This window comes from Scyliorhinus torazame, chromosome 17 (genome assembly GCF_047496885.1).
Source record: "Scyliorhinus torazame isolate Kashiwa2021f chromosome 17, sScyTor2.1, whole genome shotgun sequence".
Lineage (NCBI taxonomy): Eukaryota > Metazoa > Chordata > Chondrichthyes > Carcharhiniformes > Scyliorhinidae > Scyliorhinus > Scyliorhinus torazame.
Genome location: NC_092723.1, coordinates 162109434 through 162130358, shown reverse-complemented (window position 1 = coordinate 162130358; position 20925 = coordinate 162109434). Strand labels below are relative to the sequence as shown.

Here is a 20925-nt window from a genome sequence, read left to right as displayed (position 1 = left end):
GGAAAGACAACTGATAAACTGGTAACTCACCTGAACAAGCACTCAGAACACAATTTCACCTGGAACCTAAATGTTACAACACATTTTTTATGATGTTGATTGAGGGATAAATACTGGCCTGGAGCTGAGGATAATTTGCCTACTCTTCTTCACAATAGTTGCCATGAGACCTCTTACGCCCACCTGAGAGGACAAACAGTGCCTCGGTTTAACATCTTATTTGAAAGACAACACCTCCGAAAGTTCATTATAATTTTTATGCTTAACTCCCTGAAGTTAGACCTGAACCCACACCTTGTGATTCAGGTTGCATGTCCTTCCAGGAATGACCTCAGAGGGCAGAGATCCATTTACATTGTGCATCACATCTCCAGAGGTGAACGGAGGGATTTAAACAAATATAAGGCCTTGATTTTAATATAATCTTTCATGAAGGACCACTTTGAATTAGTTGAAATGATTAATTGCAAAGTTGTATATCCAACAACACATTCTATTTCTCTTGAGAACAATTGAACAAATCAACATTAAGACCTATTGAGTGTATGTCTAATTGTTTTAAATAAACTTAGTAGATAAATAGTTGTTGTTTGTCACCTGGTGAATTATAGCATCCCACCTATTGTAAGATCTGCCCTTTAGAGAAAGAAAGGGTTAATACTAATTAAGTATTGAGTAAAATATATTCAAATAATCTGAGTACTTTAACGCAAAGTCCATTAATAATGAATGTTTAATAAAATTCAGAACCATACATCTTTTTAAAAGCTCATTTGCATCTTGTTTTACAGATTTGTGTTCCTTGTGGTAAATGTCGAATTCCCTTCACTGAATAACATTTAAGATTTTGAGTTAAAATGTCTTTGTTTGCTAACACCTGTGAAGATTAATATAACCCTTTACACTGCACAATAAAGTATCTACTAACTTGCTTGCAACAAGACAACTTTGCATACTAACTGCAGAAAGTGTTGCTGTCATGAAAAATTTCTACAAACACATGTGAGCTCCTTCTCATACAGCCACTCTTGCTTATTCGGGAAAATCATTGCTTCACTATAACAGTTTGCACTTGTATAGTGCCCTTAATGTAATAAAATGCCCCAAAGTGTCTACAACACCATCTCTATCTGAGACCCCACCTCTTTAGGAGAAAAGGCCTCTTGAGAGATCATTGGCGTATTTGTATATAGCAGCTCTATTGATTTCATTTTTGTTTTGAGGATTCCAAAGACACAGAAAGAAGACATTCAGCCCAACTGTGCCTGTGACAGTGATTTTATGGTGCAAGTTTTTAAGCCTGTAACAGGTGACCCAAAGATGTTTGTGTTTGCCATTTCAGGGTTGGACATATGCCCTTGATTTTCCTGCTACTTACACGAAAGACAAGCGGTGGAACTCTTGTGTGCGTCGGCGGCGATGGATCCGATACAGAAGATACAAGTCGCGTGACATGTGGGCGAAGGTTCGTAAACTAGTCTATCCTTCAGGTAATGTTAAGATTCAAATAATAATTCAGAATGGATCCTTGTGTGAATTTGCAGAGAGAGATTTCTAAATGGAAGGCACATGACAGGAATACGTGTTTATTCAGTAGGTGAGTTGGATTGACTTGCAAGTGAGGGACTTGTAAATTGAATTCATTTTCCCATTTTCTGCATTCAGTTTCCAGCAAGTACTGATTCTTGCTTCTTTTCATGTGATTATAAACCTCTAACATAGATTGAAATTTTTAGAACATGCTACACTGATGGTATTGCAATTACCCTAGGTATTTCTATTGGGTAATGCATGCTGAATCTATGTTGCAATTTAGACAAGAGTAGCATATTTTGCAAAAGATAAATCATTACCAACTTTTCTGAAAGCACATACACATCCTCAGGTGAGGTGGAAAAGAAAGAATCCCATTCCATGTCAACTGCGCTCTGCTGGGGACATAGTGTTTGGCCTCAGGGATGTCTCATGCACTATTTTGTAAATAAGCAGCATCGGCACGATGGACCAAATGGCCTCCTTCGGTGCTGTATCGTTCCATAACAGTTACAGATTTCCGGTCTTTCACATGGTATAAGTTGCATACTTTAACAATCTAGAGTATTTCCTCCTCAATCTCACATTAGGGTGCAGAATTGCATTGTGACACAATTGCCTTTTTGAGTAGGACAATTTGAAAGTTGGCACACTGGTATTTCATGTTTTGAGTACAGAAAAGAGCAACTTAAAACCGAATGACACTAGTGATTTGCTGTAAAAGGCCAATCCAAACAACTCATCTGGTTATCCACTGACACAGCTTCTTGTCCAACAGTTATGCAGGAGGTGCACTGACTTTATGTGTAGGCTGCCCTTGAGACATTGCTGGGTACGGGTTATGTTGCTGGACTAGTAATCTTGGGCAACACAAGTTCAAATCTCATCACACCAGCAGAGGAATAAAAATTCAGTTAATTTAATCAATCTGGAGCAAAAATGGGGGCTTTGAAACTACCATCCTCAAAATGCTGACCTTGCCTGTGAATGGATACATTAAAAAAAAATGTTGGCATGTGTTTTTTTTTTGTGTCGCGCCTCAGTTCGGTAGAGACATTTGGCATCCATTTAGCAAATACTAGCTCTTGCTCTTCACATGATTATGGGAACACAATTTGACACCGAGCCTGAGCGTTAAGTAACATTAAACCAAAGGTCTCAATTTGTTAACGATGTGAAAGAAGTCATGAGGCTTTAATCCCAGAGATATACTTTCACAGTATTGTCAATACCAATATAGATTTGTAACTAATGTACTGAGTGCAAAGTGTTCCTTCAATTTATGTACTTTTAAACTGACTGACTTGGAATGAAACAACTAAGTGGAAGTTTGTTACATGAAGTCTTTTCAGTCAGGTCTTTTCTTTCCAGATTCCCTCGCTTGAGAGTGGGCAACTGCCAGACCCCTTTAATGATATTGCAGTAGGAGGATGGGAAATCACTGATGAACCTTTAGGACATCTTTCAGTCTGGGCAGTTACAGTACAAGGAAAGGTACGATGAATTCAGAAATGTAAATGTCATGAAAATCGTTTTGGCAAAATTCTCAGTATAAAAAAACAGCCTGAAGTTTACGTGTGTTTTTCACCCATTTGTCAGCACAGCCGGAGTGGAATAGGCTGAAATAGTGCAAACAATTGCAGAGTTTAAAACGCAAGTAAGTTACATCCATAACCAACTGGATAAAAGCAAATTACTGCGGATGTTGGAATCTGAAACCAAAGGGTCATCTGGACTCGAAATGTTAGCTCTTTTCTCTCCTTGCAGATGCTGCCAGACCTGATGAGATTTTCCAACATTTTCTCTTTTGGCTTCACATCCATAACCAATGTTCACTTTTAAATTTAGTAATTGTGTGCAGCTGGCTTTTTTCAGCACAGTTCCTTTACATTTCTTTGCCCGATCGCATGCATTATTTATCACAGAAGGCGTCCATGCTATGCAACCATGCACCCACACAGCTTCAGGAGAACATTGCCCGTGGCCACCATCACTCACGTTTCTGCTGCTTTTTGGGCTGGTCCAAAGGTAAATTTGCCCCATGCCCATAAAACCAGCCATGCTCCAGGTCAGAAAAATATCCGTGTAAGCAGCATAATCAAACCGGATCTTATCTATGCATGATCACTTCCATCAGGAGTGACCGGCTAGCAATCAAGAGTGTGATTCTCTTCCCCCATCCCTCTGCAAGCTTTTCGATTTTGACGGCAGTGTTCCTACCCCGATATTGAGACTAACGCCACACAAGCCACAAACTTCTGACCTTTTCCTAAAATTATCTTTTAAGAATTATTTCTTTTTCTTTCCAAAGTTGGTAAGAAACTGCTACGGTTGAACATTGCAGCCAGAACACCCTTAAGACATTTTCAGGACACCTAGATCCTTTAAAGGACACATTTGATGCCGGAAAATCTATCCAGCTCCTAGGTTTAATCAGCATAGTGCATAATTTAGTGCTTGGTTTCTTTCAGGTGTTTTATAGAGAAAATGTAAATGATCACAATCCCGAGGGTTCGTCGTGGACTGAAATTCAGACTCCTGGAGAAGTAGTTCAGATCACCTGTGGACCAAGTGACCTTTTGTGTGCTGTATTATGGGAAGGTCAGCTGATGGTGAGGGAGGGAGTAAACCGAGAGAACCCTAAAGGTACACCGTTTCAATTGTGAATGTCCTCCCATGCTTAATGTCAAATAGGACGTCAAAATTAGGATCCTCACTGAATGGGTAGATGCATAGAATAACATTAGAGTGTACAGTGCAGAAACAGACTGTTTGGCCCAATGTGTGTGCTCCAGTTTAAAATCCTTGTACTCTGTGTCTTGTGAATCAGGAACAGTAAGATACTCGTCGCAGTTAAAAATAACCCAATTGACATTGTTGTTATCTATGTTGGTGTGTACACTATGCACATCTCCCCTACCTTAACTCATCCGAGCAACATAAGCTTCATTCCTTTCTCCCTCCTCTGCTTTTCAAGATCTATTGTCGCAGAGGACTGAAGGAAGTGGCTTTAGAAATAGTGGATGCGTTGGTGGGCATCTTCCAGGATTCTATAGATTCTGGAACAGTTCCTGCCGGTTGGAGAGTAGCTCACATAACTGCACTATTTAAAAAGGGAGGTAGAGAGAAAATGTAATTATAGACCAGTAAGCCTGATGTTGGTAGTGGAGAAAATCCTAGAATCCATTATCAAAGATTTTATAGCAGAGCATTTAGAAAACAGTGGCAGGGTCGGACAGAGTCAGCATGCATTTATGAAGGGGAAATTATGCTTGATAAATCTACTGGAATTCTTCGAGGATGTAACTAGTAGAGTTGATGAGGGGGAGCCAATGGATGTGGTATATTTGGACTTTCAAAAGGCTTTTGACAAAGTCTCGCATAAGAAGTTAGGTTGTAAATTAAAAAAACATGGGATTAGGGGTAGTGTATTGAGATGGATGGAAAATTGGTTGGCAGACAGGAAACAAAAGTAGGAATTAACAGGTCATTTTCAAATTGGCAGGCAGTGACTAGTTGGCTACTGCAGGGATCAGTGCTGGGACCCCAGCTATTCAGAATATATATTAATGATTTAGATGAGGGAACAAAATGTAATATCTCCAGATTTGCAGATGGCACCAAATTTGTGTGGGATGATGAGCTGTGAGGAGGATGCAGAGATCCTTCAGTATGATTTGGACAAGTTGAGTGAGTGGGCAAATTAATGACAGATGCAGTATAATTTGGATAAATGCGAGGTTATCCACTTTGATAGCAGAAACGGGAAGGCAGGGCAGCTCGATGGTGCAGTGGTTAGCACTGCTGCCTCACGGCGCCGAGGATCCAGGTTCGAACCTGGCCCCAGGTCACTGTCTGTGAGTAGTTTGCACATTCTCCCCGTGTCTGTGTGGGTCTCACACCCACAATCCAAAGATGTGCAGGGTACACGTTAAATTGCCCCTTAATTTGAAAAATAAAGAACTAGACACATAAATTTTTATTTTTTTTAAAAAGAAACGGGAAGGCAGACTGTAATCAGAATGGGCATAAATTAGGAGAGGGGAATGTGCAACGAGACCTGGGTGTCCTCGTACACCAGTCACTGAAGGTAAGCATGCAGGTGCAGCATGCAGTAAAGAAGACAAATGGCATGCTGGCCTTCATTGAGAGAGAATTTGAGTACAAGAGCAGGGATGTCTTGCTGCAATTTACAGAGCTTTGGTGAGGCCACAACTGGAATATTGTGTACAGTTTTGGCCTCCTTATCTGAGGAAGGGTGTTCTTGCTCTAGAGTAAGTGCAGACTGAGTCCTGGGATGGCAGGGTGGACGTATGAGGAGAGTTGGTCAGGGTTGTATTTGCTGGAGTTCAGAAGAATGAGGCGAATCTCATAGAAACCTATAACATTCTAACAGGCCTGTACAGGGTAGATGCAAGAAGGATGTTCCCGATGGTGGAGTCTGAGGATACGGGGTAGACCATTTAGACCAGAGATGAGGAGAAATGTCTTCACCCAGAGGGTAGTCAACCTGTGGAACGTTACCACAGGAAGTGGTCGAGGCCAAAACATTGTACGTTTTCCAGAAGCATTTAGATATAGCACTTGGGGCAAAGGGGATAAAAGGATATGGGGGAAGACAGGATTAGGCTATTGAGTTGTATGATCAGCCATGATCATAATGAATGATGGAGCAGGCTCGAAGGGCTGAATGGCCTCCTCCTGCTCCTATTTTCTATGTTTCCACTCACATGTATCTATGCTATTCACCTCACGTATTCCACGTGTTGGTGAATTCCACATTCTAACCATTCTCTGGGTAAAGAAGTTAATGACACTGCTAAAAAATGTGTCCCTAATCAAGTACAATGATGTTTGGAGCTGTAAAGGCTCCTGAAGTCGGCGTCAGTGCAATTCCGGAAGTGCCAAGCGGCTTGTCATCATGGGCCAATTAGTTCCACATCATGGAACATCACACAACGTATGAACGTTCTACCTATGCTTCCATCCACATACATAATGCAGCTGTTAATACTAATGGATCTTGATGTTCTGATTTAGGATCTATCAACAATGGGGCTGGTTTAGCACAGTGGGCTAAATAGCTGGCTTGTAATGCAGAACAAGGCCAGCAGCGCGGGTTCAATTCCCGTACCAGCCTCCCCGCACAGGCGCCGGAATGTGGCGACTAGAGGTTTTTCACAGTAACTTCATTGAAGCCTACTCGTGACAATAAGCGATTATTATTATTATGAAGCAACAATTTGAAGAACAGCTCTTTACAAACACCAGGCTCACAAAAATTCAAAAAAGACAACAAACATGGGCCCTGATTTTAACTGCCCCCCACTATGCGGAAACTGAGTGTGTTGGGGGTGGGGGGTTGCAAAAGATGATGTGTTAATAGCCCCACTAATCTTACAAGATCCTGTCCCACAGCACCATCTCCAAGCTTCTGACTTCCTTACCCCACCAAATGCAGACTCAAGCTTATAAATATCACTCTTAATTACCAGGATCCCCCAGAAGGCCCCTGTTGCACCCTCCCGCTCCCCAATTGCATTCGCACACTGGCCAGTCTGTCAATTTGGTCAGCGGTCAGTCAGGAGAATGCAGTATGTTATTTAAACAAGGGCTTTGCAGGGCCTTCATACACCCAGCCGTGCCAAGTTGTTTGTGCCATGATAACCGTCCCCGCCTTTCTATTACTATTGGAGCCATGATCTCAATTTTATTGACTTTGAAGGAATGGAATTGTGCCCACAGTCTGACTCATAAACTGCTAAACTTTGAGGTGAAGGGTCCATTTCCTCATTTGATTGGGTTACAGAGAAACAAATGAATCGTCCAAAGAGATTGGCTGGAGCTGGTAAAATCTGATGAAGCTGTAGCTTCGCTACAGATGGAAACTATGTGGGGAATGAAATGTTGCCTGTATATTCACAATTGCATTGAGGATACACTATAATGACATTCCCTTTGATGGAGGGGATATTGGAGAGACCCTATGAGTGTGGCTGAAGGTGATACACCAGTAAAAGAACACATGGTGAGGGATGGTCACCAGTTGAGTCAATGCATGAATCAGCCACCTCAGACCTGGTGGCAAGTCAGGAAGTCCAGTTTTGGCAGTCACAGTGCAGAGGTTCCACAGGAGGATTGGTCTAAAGCTTAGGACTGGAGTTCAAATGTTGGCTTTGTTGGTGGCAGCCAGATCAAATCAGTGAAATCATGAGAAAATCTGGACAACTGGAGTTCACTGAAGAGGCCAGAGCCCCTCTCTCTTCAATGTCTATGTTACGGTATCTCCCTCCAGATTATATATTACTTCAGCCTTTCTGCAAGGGCACAATCTAATATGTTTATTCATAATTTGAAATGCTGCATGTCGGTCAAATAACAGTCCCGTGACAATGTGCAGTTCTGCTTCTGAAGCCATGCCATGAATGCTATAAGTTTTTTCTTTGTTACTTGGTCCACAGGGAATTCTTGGAAGATTGTTGAACCACCAAACTCTGAAAATGGTCTTGTTCAGGCCTCCGTGGGCATTAATGTGCTGTGGGCTATCACGCGGGACAGAAGAGTAAGTACACTGTAGATGTTTTAAACCATAATATAATAAATAATTTATGCATTATTATCTCTGCTGGGATCAGGGAACAAAGCAGGCCGGAGATGTGAATTTGGGATCTTTTGTGCTCTGCATGGTCAGTGCTGTAACTACATGGTGCATTTATAAAGTGAGCTATCAGTGAGGGTGGGGGGTGGAGTTGGCAAGTGGCAGTGGGAACTAGCTCACTTTAGCTGTGGGTTTGTAGGAACAGTCTCAAAATACATCTGCTTTTTAAAACAAATCAATATTATTAACTCGAGCTGAAATTGGTCCTACCATTTGCATACATGCAACTCTTGCCATCTTGACAAGGAATGGCTAAGGCGACAAATAGAAAAAGGCTTGGATTTATCTTCTTCTGAGGTAGTCCTTCTGGACCGAGGGTTACTTTCTTCCATTCTGTGGGACCTAAGGTGACTAAAATGTCCAATTTTGGATCCACACACGGCCACAGGTGGGGCAGGTGGTGTTTGATGGGGTGGGTGGGTGGGATGCTCAGATTTTGGCATGTTCCTTCTGCTGTTTGCAGTTGGATTCATCTGGACCTGTTGGAGACATTGAAAATGGTTGGCACTTTTGTAGACGTTTCTTCTCCAGTTTGTGTGATGTCAAGCAAGAGATTCCCTCATATTGATGCAGATGTTGTAGTTTCTCAGGGAAGCTTTGAGGTCGCCCCTGAAATGATTCCTCTGCCTTCCCGGTAACCGCTTGCCATGACAAAGTTTTGAGTAGAGAGCTTGTTTTGGCAGTCTTGTGTCAGGCATGTGGACGATGTAGCTCGCCGAGCGTAGCTGGGCCTCGATACTGGGATGTTGGCCTGAGAGAGGACACTGGTATTGGAGCACTTACACATCGCTGGTGATATAACTCCTAGGATTTTAAAAAAAAATTTTATAAATACTTTATTGAAAATTTTTGGTCAACCAACACAGTACATTGTGCATCCTTTACACAATATTATAACAACACAAATAGCAATGACCTATTTTATAAACAAAAAATGAATAAATAATAAATAACAAAAATGAAAACTAACCCTAATTGGCAACTGCCTTATCACAAGTAACACTCTCCAAAAATATAATTTAACAGTCCAATATATAATTATCTGTAGCAACGACCTATACATATTATACAGTATATATTAACAACCCTGAGAGTCCTTCTGGTTCCTCCTCCTCCCCCCCCCCCCCTCCAGATCCTGGGCTGCTGCTGCTGCCTTCTTTTTTTCATTCCATCTATCTTTCTGCGAGGTATTCGACGAACGGTTGCCACCGCCTGGTGAACCCTTGAGCCGACCCCCTTAGGACGAACTTAATCCGCTCTAGCTTTATAAACCCCGCCATGTCATTTATCCAGGTCTCCACCTTCTTTCCACATTAGCAATATCCTGCGCCGGGCTACTAGGGACGCAAAGGCCAAGACATCGGCCTCTTTCGCCTCCTGCACTCCCGGCTCTTGTGCAACCCCAAATATAGCCAACCCCCAGCTTGGTTCGACCCGGACCCCCACTACTTTTGAAAGCACCTTTGTCACCCCCATCCAAAACCCCTGTAGTGCCGGGCATGACCAAAACATATGGGTATGATTCGCTGGGCTTCTCGAGCACCTCGCACACCTATCCTCCACCCCAAAAAATTTATTGAGCCGTGCTCCAGTCATATGCGCCCTGTGTAATACCTTAAACTGAATCAGGCTTAGCCTGGCACACAAGGACGACGAGTTTACCCTGCTTAGGGCATCTGCCCACAGCCCCTCCTCGATCTCCTCCCCCAGCTCTTCTTCCCATTTCCCTTTTAGTTCATCCACCATAGTCTCCCCTTCGTCCCTCATTTCCCAATATATATCTGACACCTTACCATCCCCCACCCATGTCTTTGAGATCACTCTGTCCTGCACCTCTTGTGTCGGGAGCTGCGGGAATTCCCTCACCTGTTGCCTCGCAAAAGCCCTCAGTTGCATATACCTCAATGCATTCCCTTGGGGCAACCCATATTTCTCGGTCAGCGCTCCCAGACTCGCGAACTCCCCATCCACAAACAGATCTTTCAGTTGCGTTATTCCTGCTCTTTGCCACATTCCATATCCCCCATCCATTCCCCCCGGGGCAAACCTATGGTTGTTTCTTATCGGGGACCCCCCCCCAAGGCTCCAGTCTTTCCCCTATGCCGTCTCCACTGTCCCCAAATCTTCAGTGTAGCCACCACCACCGGGCTTGTGGTGTAGTTCCTCGGTGAGAACGGCAATGGGGCTGTCACCATAGCCTGCAGGCTAGTCCCCCTACAGGACGCCCTCTCTAATCTCTTCCACGCCGCTCCCTCCTCCTCTCCCATCCACTTACTCACCATTGAAATATTAGCGGCCCAATAATACTCACTTAGGCTCGGTAGTGCCAGCCCCCCCCTATCCCTGCTACGTTGTAAGAATCCCTTCCTCACTCTCGGGGTCTTCCCGGCCCACACAAAACCCATGATGCTCTTTTCAATCCTTTTTAAAAAAGCCTTCGTGATCACCACCGGGAGGCACTGAAACACAAAGAGGAATCTCGGGAGGACCACCATCTTAACCGCCTGCACCCTCCCTGCCATTGACAGGGATACCATATCCCATCTCTTGAAATCCTCCTCCATTTGTTCCACCAACCGCGTTAAATTTAACCTATGCAATGTGCCCCAATTCTTGGCTATCTGGATCTCCAGGTAACGAAAGTCCCTTGTTATCTTCCTCAACGGTAGGTCCTCTATTTCGCTACTCTGCTCCCCTGGATGCACCACAAACAACTCACTTTTTCCCATGTTCAATTTATACCCTGAAAAATCCCCAAACTCCCCAAGTATCCGCATTATTTCTGGCATCCCCTCCGCCGGGTCTGCCACGTATAGTAGCAAATCGTCCGCATACAAAGATACCCGGTGTTCTTCTCCTCCTCTAAATACTCCCCTCCACTTCTTGGAACCCCTCAACGCTATCGCCAGGGGCTCAATCGCCAGTGCAAACAATAATGGGGACAGAGGGCATCCCTGCCTTGTCCCTCTATGGAGCCGAAAATATGCAGATCCCCGTCCATTCGTGACCACGCTCGCCATTGGGGCCCTATACAACAGCTGCACCCATCTAACATACCCCTCTCCAAAACCAAATCTCCTCAACACCTCCCACAAATAATCCCACTCCACTCTATCAAATGCTTTCTCGGCATCCATTGCCACTACTATCTCCGTTTCCCCCTCTGGTGGGGCCATCATCATTACCCCTAACAGCCTCCGTATATTCGTGTTCAGCTGTCTCCCCTTCACAAACCCAGTTTGGTCCTCGTGGACCACCCCCGGGACACATTCCTCTATTCTCATTGCCATTACCTTGGCCAGGATCTTGGCATCTACATTTAGGAGGGAAATAGGTCTATAGGACCCGCATTGTAGCGGGTCCTTTTCCTTCTTTAAGAGAAGCGATATCGTTGCTTCAGACATAGTCGGGGGCAGTTGTCCCCTTTCCTTTGCCTCATTAAAGGTCCTCGTCAATACCGGGGCGAGCAAGTCCACATATTTTCTGTAGAATTCGACTGGGAATCCATCCGGTCCCGGGGCCTTTCCCGCCTGCATGCTCCTAATTCCTTTCACCACTTCTTCTACCTCGATCTGTGCTCCCAGTCCCACCCTTTCCTGCTCTTCCACCTTGGGAAATTCCAGCCGATCCAAGAAGCCCATCATTCTCTCCCTCCCATCCGGGGGTTGAGCTTCATATAATTTTTTATAAAATGTCTTGAACACTCCATTCACTCTCTCCGCTCCCCGCTCCATCTCTCCTTCCTCATCCCTCACTCCCCCTATTTCCCTCGCTGCTCCCCTTTTCCTCAATTGGTGTGCCAGCAACCTGCTCGCCTTCTCCCCATATTCGTACTGTACACCCTGTGCCTTCCTCCATTGTGCCTCTGCAGTGCCCGTAGTCAGCAAGTCAAATTCTACATGTAGCCTTTGCCTTTCCCTGTACAGTCCCTCCTCCGGTACTTCCGCATATTGTCTGTCCACCCTCAAAAGTTCTTGCAGCAACCGCTCCCGTTCCTTACTCTCCTGCTTCCCTTTATGTGCCCTTATTGATATCAGCTCCCCTCTAACCACCGCCTTCAACGCCTCCCAGACCACTCCCACCTGGACCTCCCCATTATCATTGAGTTCCAAGTACTTTTCAATGCACCCCCTCACCCTTAGACACACCCCCTCATCTGCCATTAGTCCCATGTCCATTCTCCAGGGTGGGCGCCCTCCTGTTTCCTCCCCTATCTCCAAGTCTACCCAGTGTGGAGCGTGATCCGAAATGGCTATAGCCGTATACTCCGTTCCCCTCACCTTCGGGATCAACGCCCTTCCCAGCACAAAAAAGTCTATTCGCGAGTAGACTTTATGGACATAGGAGAAAAACGAGAACTCCTTACTCCTAGGTCTGCTAAATCTCCACGGGTCTACACCTCCCATCTGCTCCATAAAATCTTTAAGTACCTTGGCTGCTGCCGGCCTCCTTCAGTCCTGGACTTCGACCTATCCAGCCCTGGTTCCAACACCGTATTAAAATCTCCCCCCATTATCAGCTTTCCCATCTCTGGGTCCGGAATGCGTCCTAGCATCCGCCTCATAAAATTGGCATCATCCCAGTTCGGGGCATATACGTTTACCAAAACCACCGTCTCCCCCTGTAGTTTGCCACTCACCATCACGTATCTGCCCCCGTTATCCGCCACTATAGTCTTTGCCTCGAACATTACCCGCTTCCCCACTAATATAGCCACCCCCCTGTTTTTCGCACCTAGCCCCGAATGGAACACCTGCCCCACCCATCCTTTGCGTAGCCTAACCTGGTCTATCAGTTTCAGGTGCGTTTCCTGTAACATAACCACATCTGCCTTAAGTTTCTTCAGGTGTGCGAGTACCCATGCCCTCTTTATCGGCCCGTTCAGCCCTCTCACGTTCCACGTGATCAGCCGGGTTGGGGGGCTTCCTACCCCCCCCCCCTTGTCGATTAGCCATCACCTTTTTCCAGCTCCTCACCCGGTTCCCACGCAGCTGTATCTCCCCCAGGCGGTGCCCCCCCGCCCATCCCCTCCCATATCAGCTCCCCCCTCTCCCCAGCAGCAGCAACCCAGTAATTCCCCCCTCCCACCCCCCCCCCGCTAGATCCCCCGCTAGCGTAATTACTCCCCCCATGTTGCTCCCAGAAGTTAGCAAACTCTGGCCGACCTCTGCTTCCCCCCGTGACCTCGGCTCGCACCGTGCGACGCCCCCTCCTTCCTGCTTCTCTATTCCCGCCATGATTATCATAGCGTGGGAACCAAGACCGCGCTTCTCCCTTGGCCCCGCCCCCAATGGCCAACGCCCCATCTCCTCCACCTCCCCTCCTCCCCCCATCACCACCTGTGGGAGAGAGAAAAGTTACCACATCGCAGGATTAGTACATAAAACTCCTCTTTCCCCCCTTTTTAACCCCCCTCTTTGCCCCCCACATTCGCCCCACCACTTTGTTCAAACGTTCTTTTTAATAACCCGCTCATTCCAGTTTTTCTTCCACAATAAAAGTCCACGCTTCATCCGCCGTCTCAAAGTAGTGGTGCCTCCCTCGATATGTGACCCACAGTCTTGCCGGTTGCAGCATTCCAAATTTTATCTTCTTTTTATGAAGCACCGCCTTGGCCCGATTAAAGCTCGCCCTCCTTCTCGCCACCTCCGCACTCCAGTCTTGATAAACGCGGATCACCGCGTTCTCCCATTTACTGCTCCGAGTTTTCTTTGCCCATCTAAGGACCATTTCTCTATCCTTAAAACGGAGGAATCTCACCACTATGGCTCTGGGAATTTCTCCTGCTCTCGGCCCTCGCGCCATCACTCGGTATGCTCCCTCCACCTCCAACGGACCCGCCGGGGCCTCCGCTCCCATTAACGAGTGCAGCATCGTGCTCACGTATGCCCCGACGTCCGCTCCCTCCACACCTTCAGGAAGACCAAGAATCCTCAGGTTGTTCCTCCTTGCGTTGTTCTCCAGTGCCTCCAACCTTTCCACACATCGTTTCTGATGTGCCTCATGCGTCTCCGTCTTCACCACCAGGCCCTGTATGTCGTCCTCATTCTCGGCTGCCTTTGCCTTCACGACCCGAAGCTCCCGCTCCTGGGTTTTTTGTTCCTCCTTTAGCCCTTCAATCGCCTGTAATATCGGGGCCAACAGCTCTTTCTTCATTTCCTTTTTGAGCTCTTCCACACAGCATTTCAAGAACTCTTGTTGTTCAGGGCCCCATGTTAAACTGCCACCTTCCGACGCCATCTTGGTTTTTGCTTGCCTTCCTTGCCGCTGTTCTAAAGGATCCACTGCAATCCAGCCACTTTCTCCTCCTTTTTCCATCCGTGTCCAGGGGGGATTCCCTTCTGGTTTACCGCACAGTGTTTTTAGCCGTCAAAATTGCCGTTGGGGCTCCTATCAAGAGCCCAAAAGTCCGTTTCACCGGGAGCTGCCGAAACGTGCGACTCAGCTGGTCATCGCCGCACCCGGAACACTCCTAGGATTTTAGATGCCTGCTGTATGTTGTCCATTTCTCTGACACATACGTAGAGCAGGCAGTAGTGCAGTACGGTAGCACAGTGGTTAGCACAGTTGCTTCACAACTCCAGAGTACCAGGTTTGATTCCCGGCTTGGGTCACTGTCTGTGCGGAGTCTGCACTTCCTCCCCGTGTCTGTGTGGGTTTCCTCCAGGTGCTCCAGTTTCCTCCCACATTCCAAACATGTGCAGGTTAGGTGGATTGGTGATGCTAAATTGCCCTTAGTATCCAAAAAGGTTAGGTGGGGTTACTGGGTTACGGGGAAAGGGTGGAGGTGTGGGCTTGGGTGGGGTGCTCTTTCCAAGGACCAGTGCAGACTCGATGGGCCGAATGGCCTCCACCTTCATTGTAAATTCTATGATTCTATTGGCTTTGTGCCCGTTTTTATATAGCATCTTTTGTGACATTCACAGCTGATGATGTAGTCACTGTTGTTTTGTAGGAATCGTGGTAGTTCATTTGTGCATAGCAAGCTCCCAGAACAGCATTGAGATAATGTTCAGATTATCTGTTTGAGTGATTTTAGAGAGGCAAATAATTGACCATGGCATTGGGGAGAACGCTAATACTTTTCTTTGAAATAGTGCCGTGGAATCTTTTGCATCTATCTGAGGGGCCAAACATCTTATCTGAAAGACAGCATCTCTGAAAGTACAGTATCCCCACACTACGCACTGGGAGTGTCAGCCTCAATTTTGTACCCAGAGGCAACTCTGAGGTGAGAGTGCTACCACTTGAGCTACGACTGGTACATGAAGAAAAGTTGCAAAAGCATTTACTGTGCAAATTCTCCTAAATAATTTGGTTTGTTTGTTCTCTCCACGTTGCTTTTCTGCTGTGGAGGTTGGTGATCAGTGCATTCCATACTTTCCGGGCAATGCAAGAATTGATTGTATCAGCCTCAGATATTGTACCTCCTGATTTCAGCATGTTGTCTAACCATGTCCTCCTTTGCCATCTGGGGATATAAGTTGTCATATGAGGGGTGTAGTGGGAATAGTGTTTACGTTACTGGGCTAGTAATCCTGAAGCCTGGACTAATGATGCAAAGATATGAGTTCAAATCCCACCAATTAATTAAATAACATTTGGAATATCAGTAATAGTTAGCAGATTGTCATACAAACTTATCAGCTACACTTGTCCTTTAGAGATGGAAATGTACCTATAATATCTCCAGACCGGCAGCATGTAGTTGATTCTTAACTACCTTATGGAATATGCCAGCAAACCTGTAATCGAGAAGGTAATTTGCCACCACCTTGCCATGTGTAATTAAGGATGGGCAATAAAAGTGGGCATTACCAGTGACACCCATATCCCATGAATGTATTGCAACAGAGGTTTTACAAAGAGTAACAATGCTCAATAATCTTTTCTTTGGTTTCTGGAGTAACGTGTCAACAGTGTGTTGTTCTCCTTTCATTTTATATCTACTCTGTCAATTTATGGGCCCTCTTGAGAGTCAGGTTTCTTTTTCCGTTTTCAACATGTACTCGTAATAGCTTAATTTAAATGCCCCCCCCCCCCCCCCGGCAATATGTCATCTGTCCACAGCATTCACCGCCGTACAAAGTTGTTCATTGTACCTGATATTTAAACACTCTGCTTTTTAAAATCTGCGTGATTTTGTAGATGTATGGCGGCTCATAAATATTGAGAAGACCAAAGCCCATTGTCTAAGATCCATGCTGCAAATTTTCTTCCCTTGCCTCCAACTACAACCCACTCCCTGGCAGCTGTTAAAATGCTGAACCAGACTGTTTGCAACCTTGGTGTCACATTCTGACTTTGGATCAGCACCATCCCTAAGACTGCCTTTTTCCATCTCTGTAAAATCACTTAACCCTGACTCTGCCCCAGATCATCTGCTGAAATTCACATCCATGCCTTTGTTTTCCACTAGACTTGACTATTTGAATGGACTCCTGACCAGCCTCCCACATTCTACTTTCCATAAACTCGAGATTATCCAAAGTTCTGCTGCCTGATATCCTAAATTTCATGAGGGCCCTCTCACCCATCACCCCTCACTGATTTACATCAGCTCTCGGTTGAGAAAAACCTTGACATTAAAATTGCCATCTTTGTCTTCAAATCCCTCCATGGCTTTGCTGTGGCAATTTCTGCAAGATCCAGGCAAATGATCCCCCGATACATCTTCATCTAATTCTGGCCTATTGTGCTACCCTACTTTTTAAAAAGGTATTAAAAAAAATACATGTAACATCAACAAAGTACAAAAGACACAGTCCATCAAATCACAATCCACAGTTTGTACTATTTTTCCCCTTTTATTCCCCCCCCCCCCCCATGACGAACAACTCCTCAAATAGTGTCATGAACAGCCTTCACTGCACCTCGAAGCCCTCCTCTGATCCCCTCAACGCGAACGTAATCTTCTCCAACCAGAAAAAGTCGTACATATCCCCCAGCCAGGCTGCCACCCCCGGTGGCATGTCCGATCTCCAGTTTAACAGGATCCTTTGCTGAGCAATCAGAGAGGCAAAGGCCACAACATCGGTCACCTTCCCCTCCAGAAACTCCAGCACTTCCGAGGCCCTAAAAATCACAACAATTTGGTCCGTCTTGACCTCCACCCCCACTAACCTGGATAGTGTTCCAAACACTACCTCCCATTGGCTCTCCAGCGTCACATGACCCCATAACATATGCACATGATTCGCCGGCCCCAGCCCAGACTTCTCGCATCCATCGGCCACCCTCTGGAAGAACCCACTCGCCCTCACCCAAGTCATGTGTACCCAATGCACCACCTTGAACTGAATCAAACTCATCCTCGCACAGGAGGAGGTTGCATCGCCTCGCACCACAGACCCCAACCTATTTCCCTTCCCAACACCACCTCCCATTTTCTCTTGATCATCACCACCTGCACCCCCAACCACCCGTATGTATCTCCAAACCTGCCCTTCCACAAGTCGTCAGGAAGCAGCAGTTGCTCCAACAGTGTGTACTCCAGTAGCTTGGGGAACGCCCTCCACGCTTTTCCCCATTTTAATCTCGCCACCATTTGTGGCTGTACTTTCAACTGTCTCAGCCCGAAGCTCTAGAATTCCCTCCTGCACCCCTCAACCTCCCTCTCTTCCTTTAAGATGCTACTTAAAATCTACCTCTTTGACCAAGCTTTCTGTCATCTGAACTAATATCTCCCTGGGTTGCTTAGTGGTTGATAGCACTCCTGTGAAACTGCTCATTACTGTGTTATAGGCACTATATGAATGCACATTGTTGCTGAATACCTCTTTTGAAATTGCTATCCTTTGTGCAACTTATTTTTTGTTTTGATCATCCGATGTAATGCATTGTACGCTTGCTTTATCACCATGTGGCCCACTCTTCTAAAATCAGTCTTTGAGATGTCCTCTTTCTGATTCCCATTGACTCTGGTTTTCAATCCATGTTCGAAACCTGTTTGATCGTCTCTCAAATCCTCTTGGAATCTCTCTTTTCTGTTGCAGTCTTGGGTGCATTATCAGTTTCCTGTGTTGTTGAAATTTGTTTTCAATAAATTTATTATAACACTAATTGACAGAAATAAACTGCAAAGTAAAACTATATCATGCAGTGCAGTCTTTATATATCAAAGACCATAGCGGCTCATGAATACTTTTGATAAAACCAGATTTTGAAGAATCTAGTTTTCTGCTTCTAGTTTAGTCCTATTATAATGGGGGGGGGTTTCCACTGGGTGCACCGGTTTCCTCCCATAAAGATGTGCAGGTTAGGTGGATTGACCATGATAAATTGCCCCGAAGTGTCCACAGGTTAAGTGGGATTATGCCATTATAGGGGATTGGGCCTCGGGAATGTGCCCTTTGGAGGGTTGGTGCAGATTTGATGGGCTGAATGGCCTCCTGCATTGTAGGGAATCTATGATTTCAGCCATGTTCTTAGCCAGTACACATGTTTCTGTATTAGCCCAAGTGTCGCCATCTTATTCTCTATGATTGTTGTAGCCTGTATTCTAACTCACACCAAGTCTTGCACACCCATCATTATTGCGCTCACTGATCTATTTTGACGCTTCATGTGGTGGTGACACCTTGATATTAAAATTTTTATCCTTGTTTTCAACTCCTTCCATGGCCTTGCCCGCTCCCTATCTCTGTAGCCTCCTCCAGCCCTTCAACTCTCCCAAAATATCTGCGCTTGTGGAATTTGCACATTCTCCCCGTGTCTGCATGGATCTCATCCCTACAACCCAAATATGTGAAGGATAGGCCGATTGGCCACGCTAAATTGCCCCTTGATACCTCTCCAGTTCTGGCCTATTGATGAGCCTCAATTTTCATTGCTATGACATTGGCAGCCGTGCCTCAAGCGGCACAAGTTTTGAAGTCTGCAATTCAATCCCTTAGCTTCTCTGCCTCTCTCTTCTCCTCTAGGACACTTATTAATACCTACCTCTTTGCCAAAACTTTTATTCACCTGTCCAAATATCTCCTTATGTGGCTCAATGGCAGATTTTGTTTGATTATGCTCCTGACTTGGCACTCTGCAACCTTCTGGACTTAACATTTGTGTTAAATAATTTGAGATCATTATCTGCCTCTCTTTTATTTAATTTCTTTTTTTGCTGGTTCATTTTTCTCTTGTTTCTTTCTTTATTCTTTCACATTGCATCCAGACGGATGTTATCCTGCCATTCACACCTTATCTGGACACCTTTTTGTTTCTTTACCTGCCCCAGTATCAATCCCTTTAGCTTTTGTACCATGAAACCTTTTGTCATTTAATCTCTCCGGCCCTCCACCTTATCGGAGACCTTCTCTTTTGATTTTCCTTCCCCTCCCTTCCTTCCACTTGCTCAAAACCTGTTATATTACTGTCTTTCTGTCTTTCCTCCGTTCTGGTGAAGTATCATCGACGTGAAGCATCAACTCTATTTCTCTCCACAGATGCTGTCCGACTTGCTGATATCTCCAACATTTTCTGTTTTAATTCCTTTCAAGCCATCATGTCTGAAAGCGCTGAACAATTAAATCCACTCCCCTGACCTTCCCTTTGCAAACTTCTGTTTTTTGTCTATATATCCAATTCCCTTTCGAAAGTTACCATTGAATCTGCTTCCGGTACCCTATTGGGTAATGTATTCCTGCCCACAAAAAAAGAAGATCCTCTTAATCTCTGATTATGTTGCCAATTATGTTAAATTTGGTTACAGACCCTCCTGCCAGGGGAAACAGTTTCTCTCTGCCTACTCTATCAAAGCACCTCATACTTTTGAACACCTTGTCAATTAACGTGTAACTTTGCAAGCTGTGTTTACCTGTCACTAGGTTTGGTTTCGAAGAGGTGTCTGTTCCGAAAACCCTGTGGGAACGGGTTGGATTTGTATGAACATAGAGATGGTGATGGTGGACGTGGGATTAAATGATCAGGTATGATTTTTTTTGGCAGTTCTTTTGTTTTTTAAGACCAGTTGAATGTTGCTCTTAAAGCATTAAAATTACACAAAGCTATTTTGTGCTATTTCAGAAGCAAATATAGCTTACTAATGCAGTTTGGTTTCACGATTTAAATGTCCTTAATTTAATTTACAGCATCATTCACCTACTCTATGTTATTCCTAAATCTTTTAAAAATTATCTTCAAAACATTTTTGATCCATTCCTTTTGGTAGGATTCTTGTGAGAGGTGTTCAAGTCCTTGTGAATGGTGCGTAATTAGATGAACCAAATTCAGCTTTGAATTCCACCTGTCAATGTGTTGCCATACCCAAACGCTTTAGGTTGCCGTTTGGGTCAAAATCAAATTTGACAACTTGCTACACTACGGGTTGTTTACATCCAATTTCTTTCCCATTCCAATCCAAGGTATGGGGAATTGGCTATGAAGATCGTAATATCTACTTCCGTCATGGAGTGACCCCTACTGAATACAGTGGAAAGGCTTGGAAAGTAATAGTAGTGAGTAGAGAGCATGACCGAGCTTCCCGTACAGGCAGCGCTACCAGTCTTGCAAGGTATAGTAACCCATCTAACTGAAAGGATTTACAGCATGTGCAGATTTTGTATTTTACAATCGCCATTTAAATGTTGCAAAGTAAATAATCACTTGTAGGAAGGAACATTACCCCATACCGCAAACTACCTCTGGTGACCCAAGATTGTCTCCCCTCCCCGAGGGGAGGTTAACCAGAAAATATTCACTCTTCTCCAGGTTCAACTTACAGCTCGAGAAGGAGCCAGAGCTCC

The 20925-nt window shown here is 45.1% G+C and overlaps 1 protein-coding gene and 2 long non-coding RNA genes across 3 annotated transcripts in view; 1 reads left to right on the top strand and 2 right to left on the bottom strand.

The window, feature by feature from the left end:
- LOC140394348 (uncharacterized) overlaps positions 1-20925 on the bottom strand; it is a 155770-nt gene that overhangs the window by 24001 nt on the left and 110844 nt on the right. The gene's annotated exons all lie outside the window — the stretch shown is intronic.
- tecpr1a (tectonin beta-propeller repeat containing 1a) overlaps positions 1-20925 on the top strand; it is a 106598-nt gene that overhangs the window by 5289 nt on the left and 80384 nt on the right. Inside the window, exons 5-10 of the mRNA XM_072481548.1 lie at positions 1343-1465; positions 2905-3027; positions 4005-4179; positions 7995-8095; positions 20008-20109; positions 20545-20693. Of these exons, the coding sequence (XP_072337649.1) occupies positions 1343-1465; positions 2905-3027; positions 4005-4179; positions 7995-8095; positions 20008-20109; positions 20545-20693 (773 nt within the window). The remainder of the gene's footprint in view (positions 1-1342; positions 1466-2904; positions 3028-4004; positions 4180-7994; positions 8096-20007; positions 20110-20544; positions 20694-20925) is intronic.
- Positions 716-20925, bottom strand: part of LOC140394349 (uncharacterized) — a 30812-nt gene continuing 10602 nt past the window's right edge. Inside the window, exon 2 of the long non-coding RNA XR_011935853.1 lies at positions 716-8995. This is a non-coding gene — a long non-coding RNA (uncharacterized lncRNA). The remainder of the gene's footprint in view (positions 8996-20925) is intronic.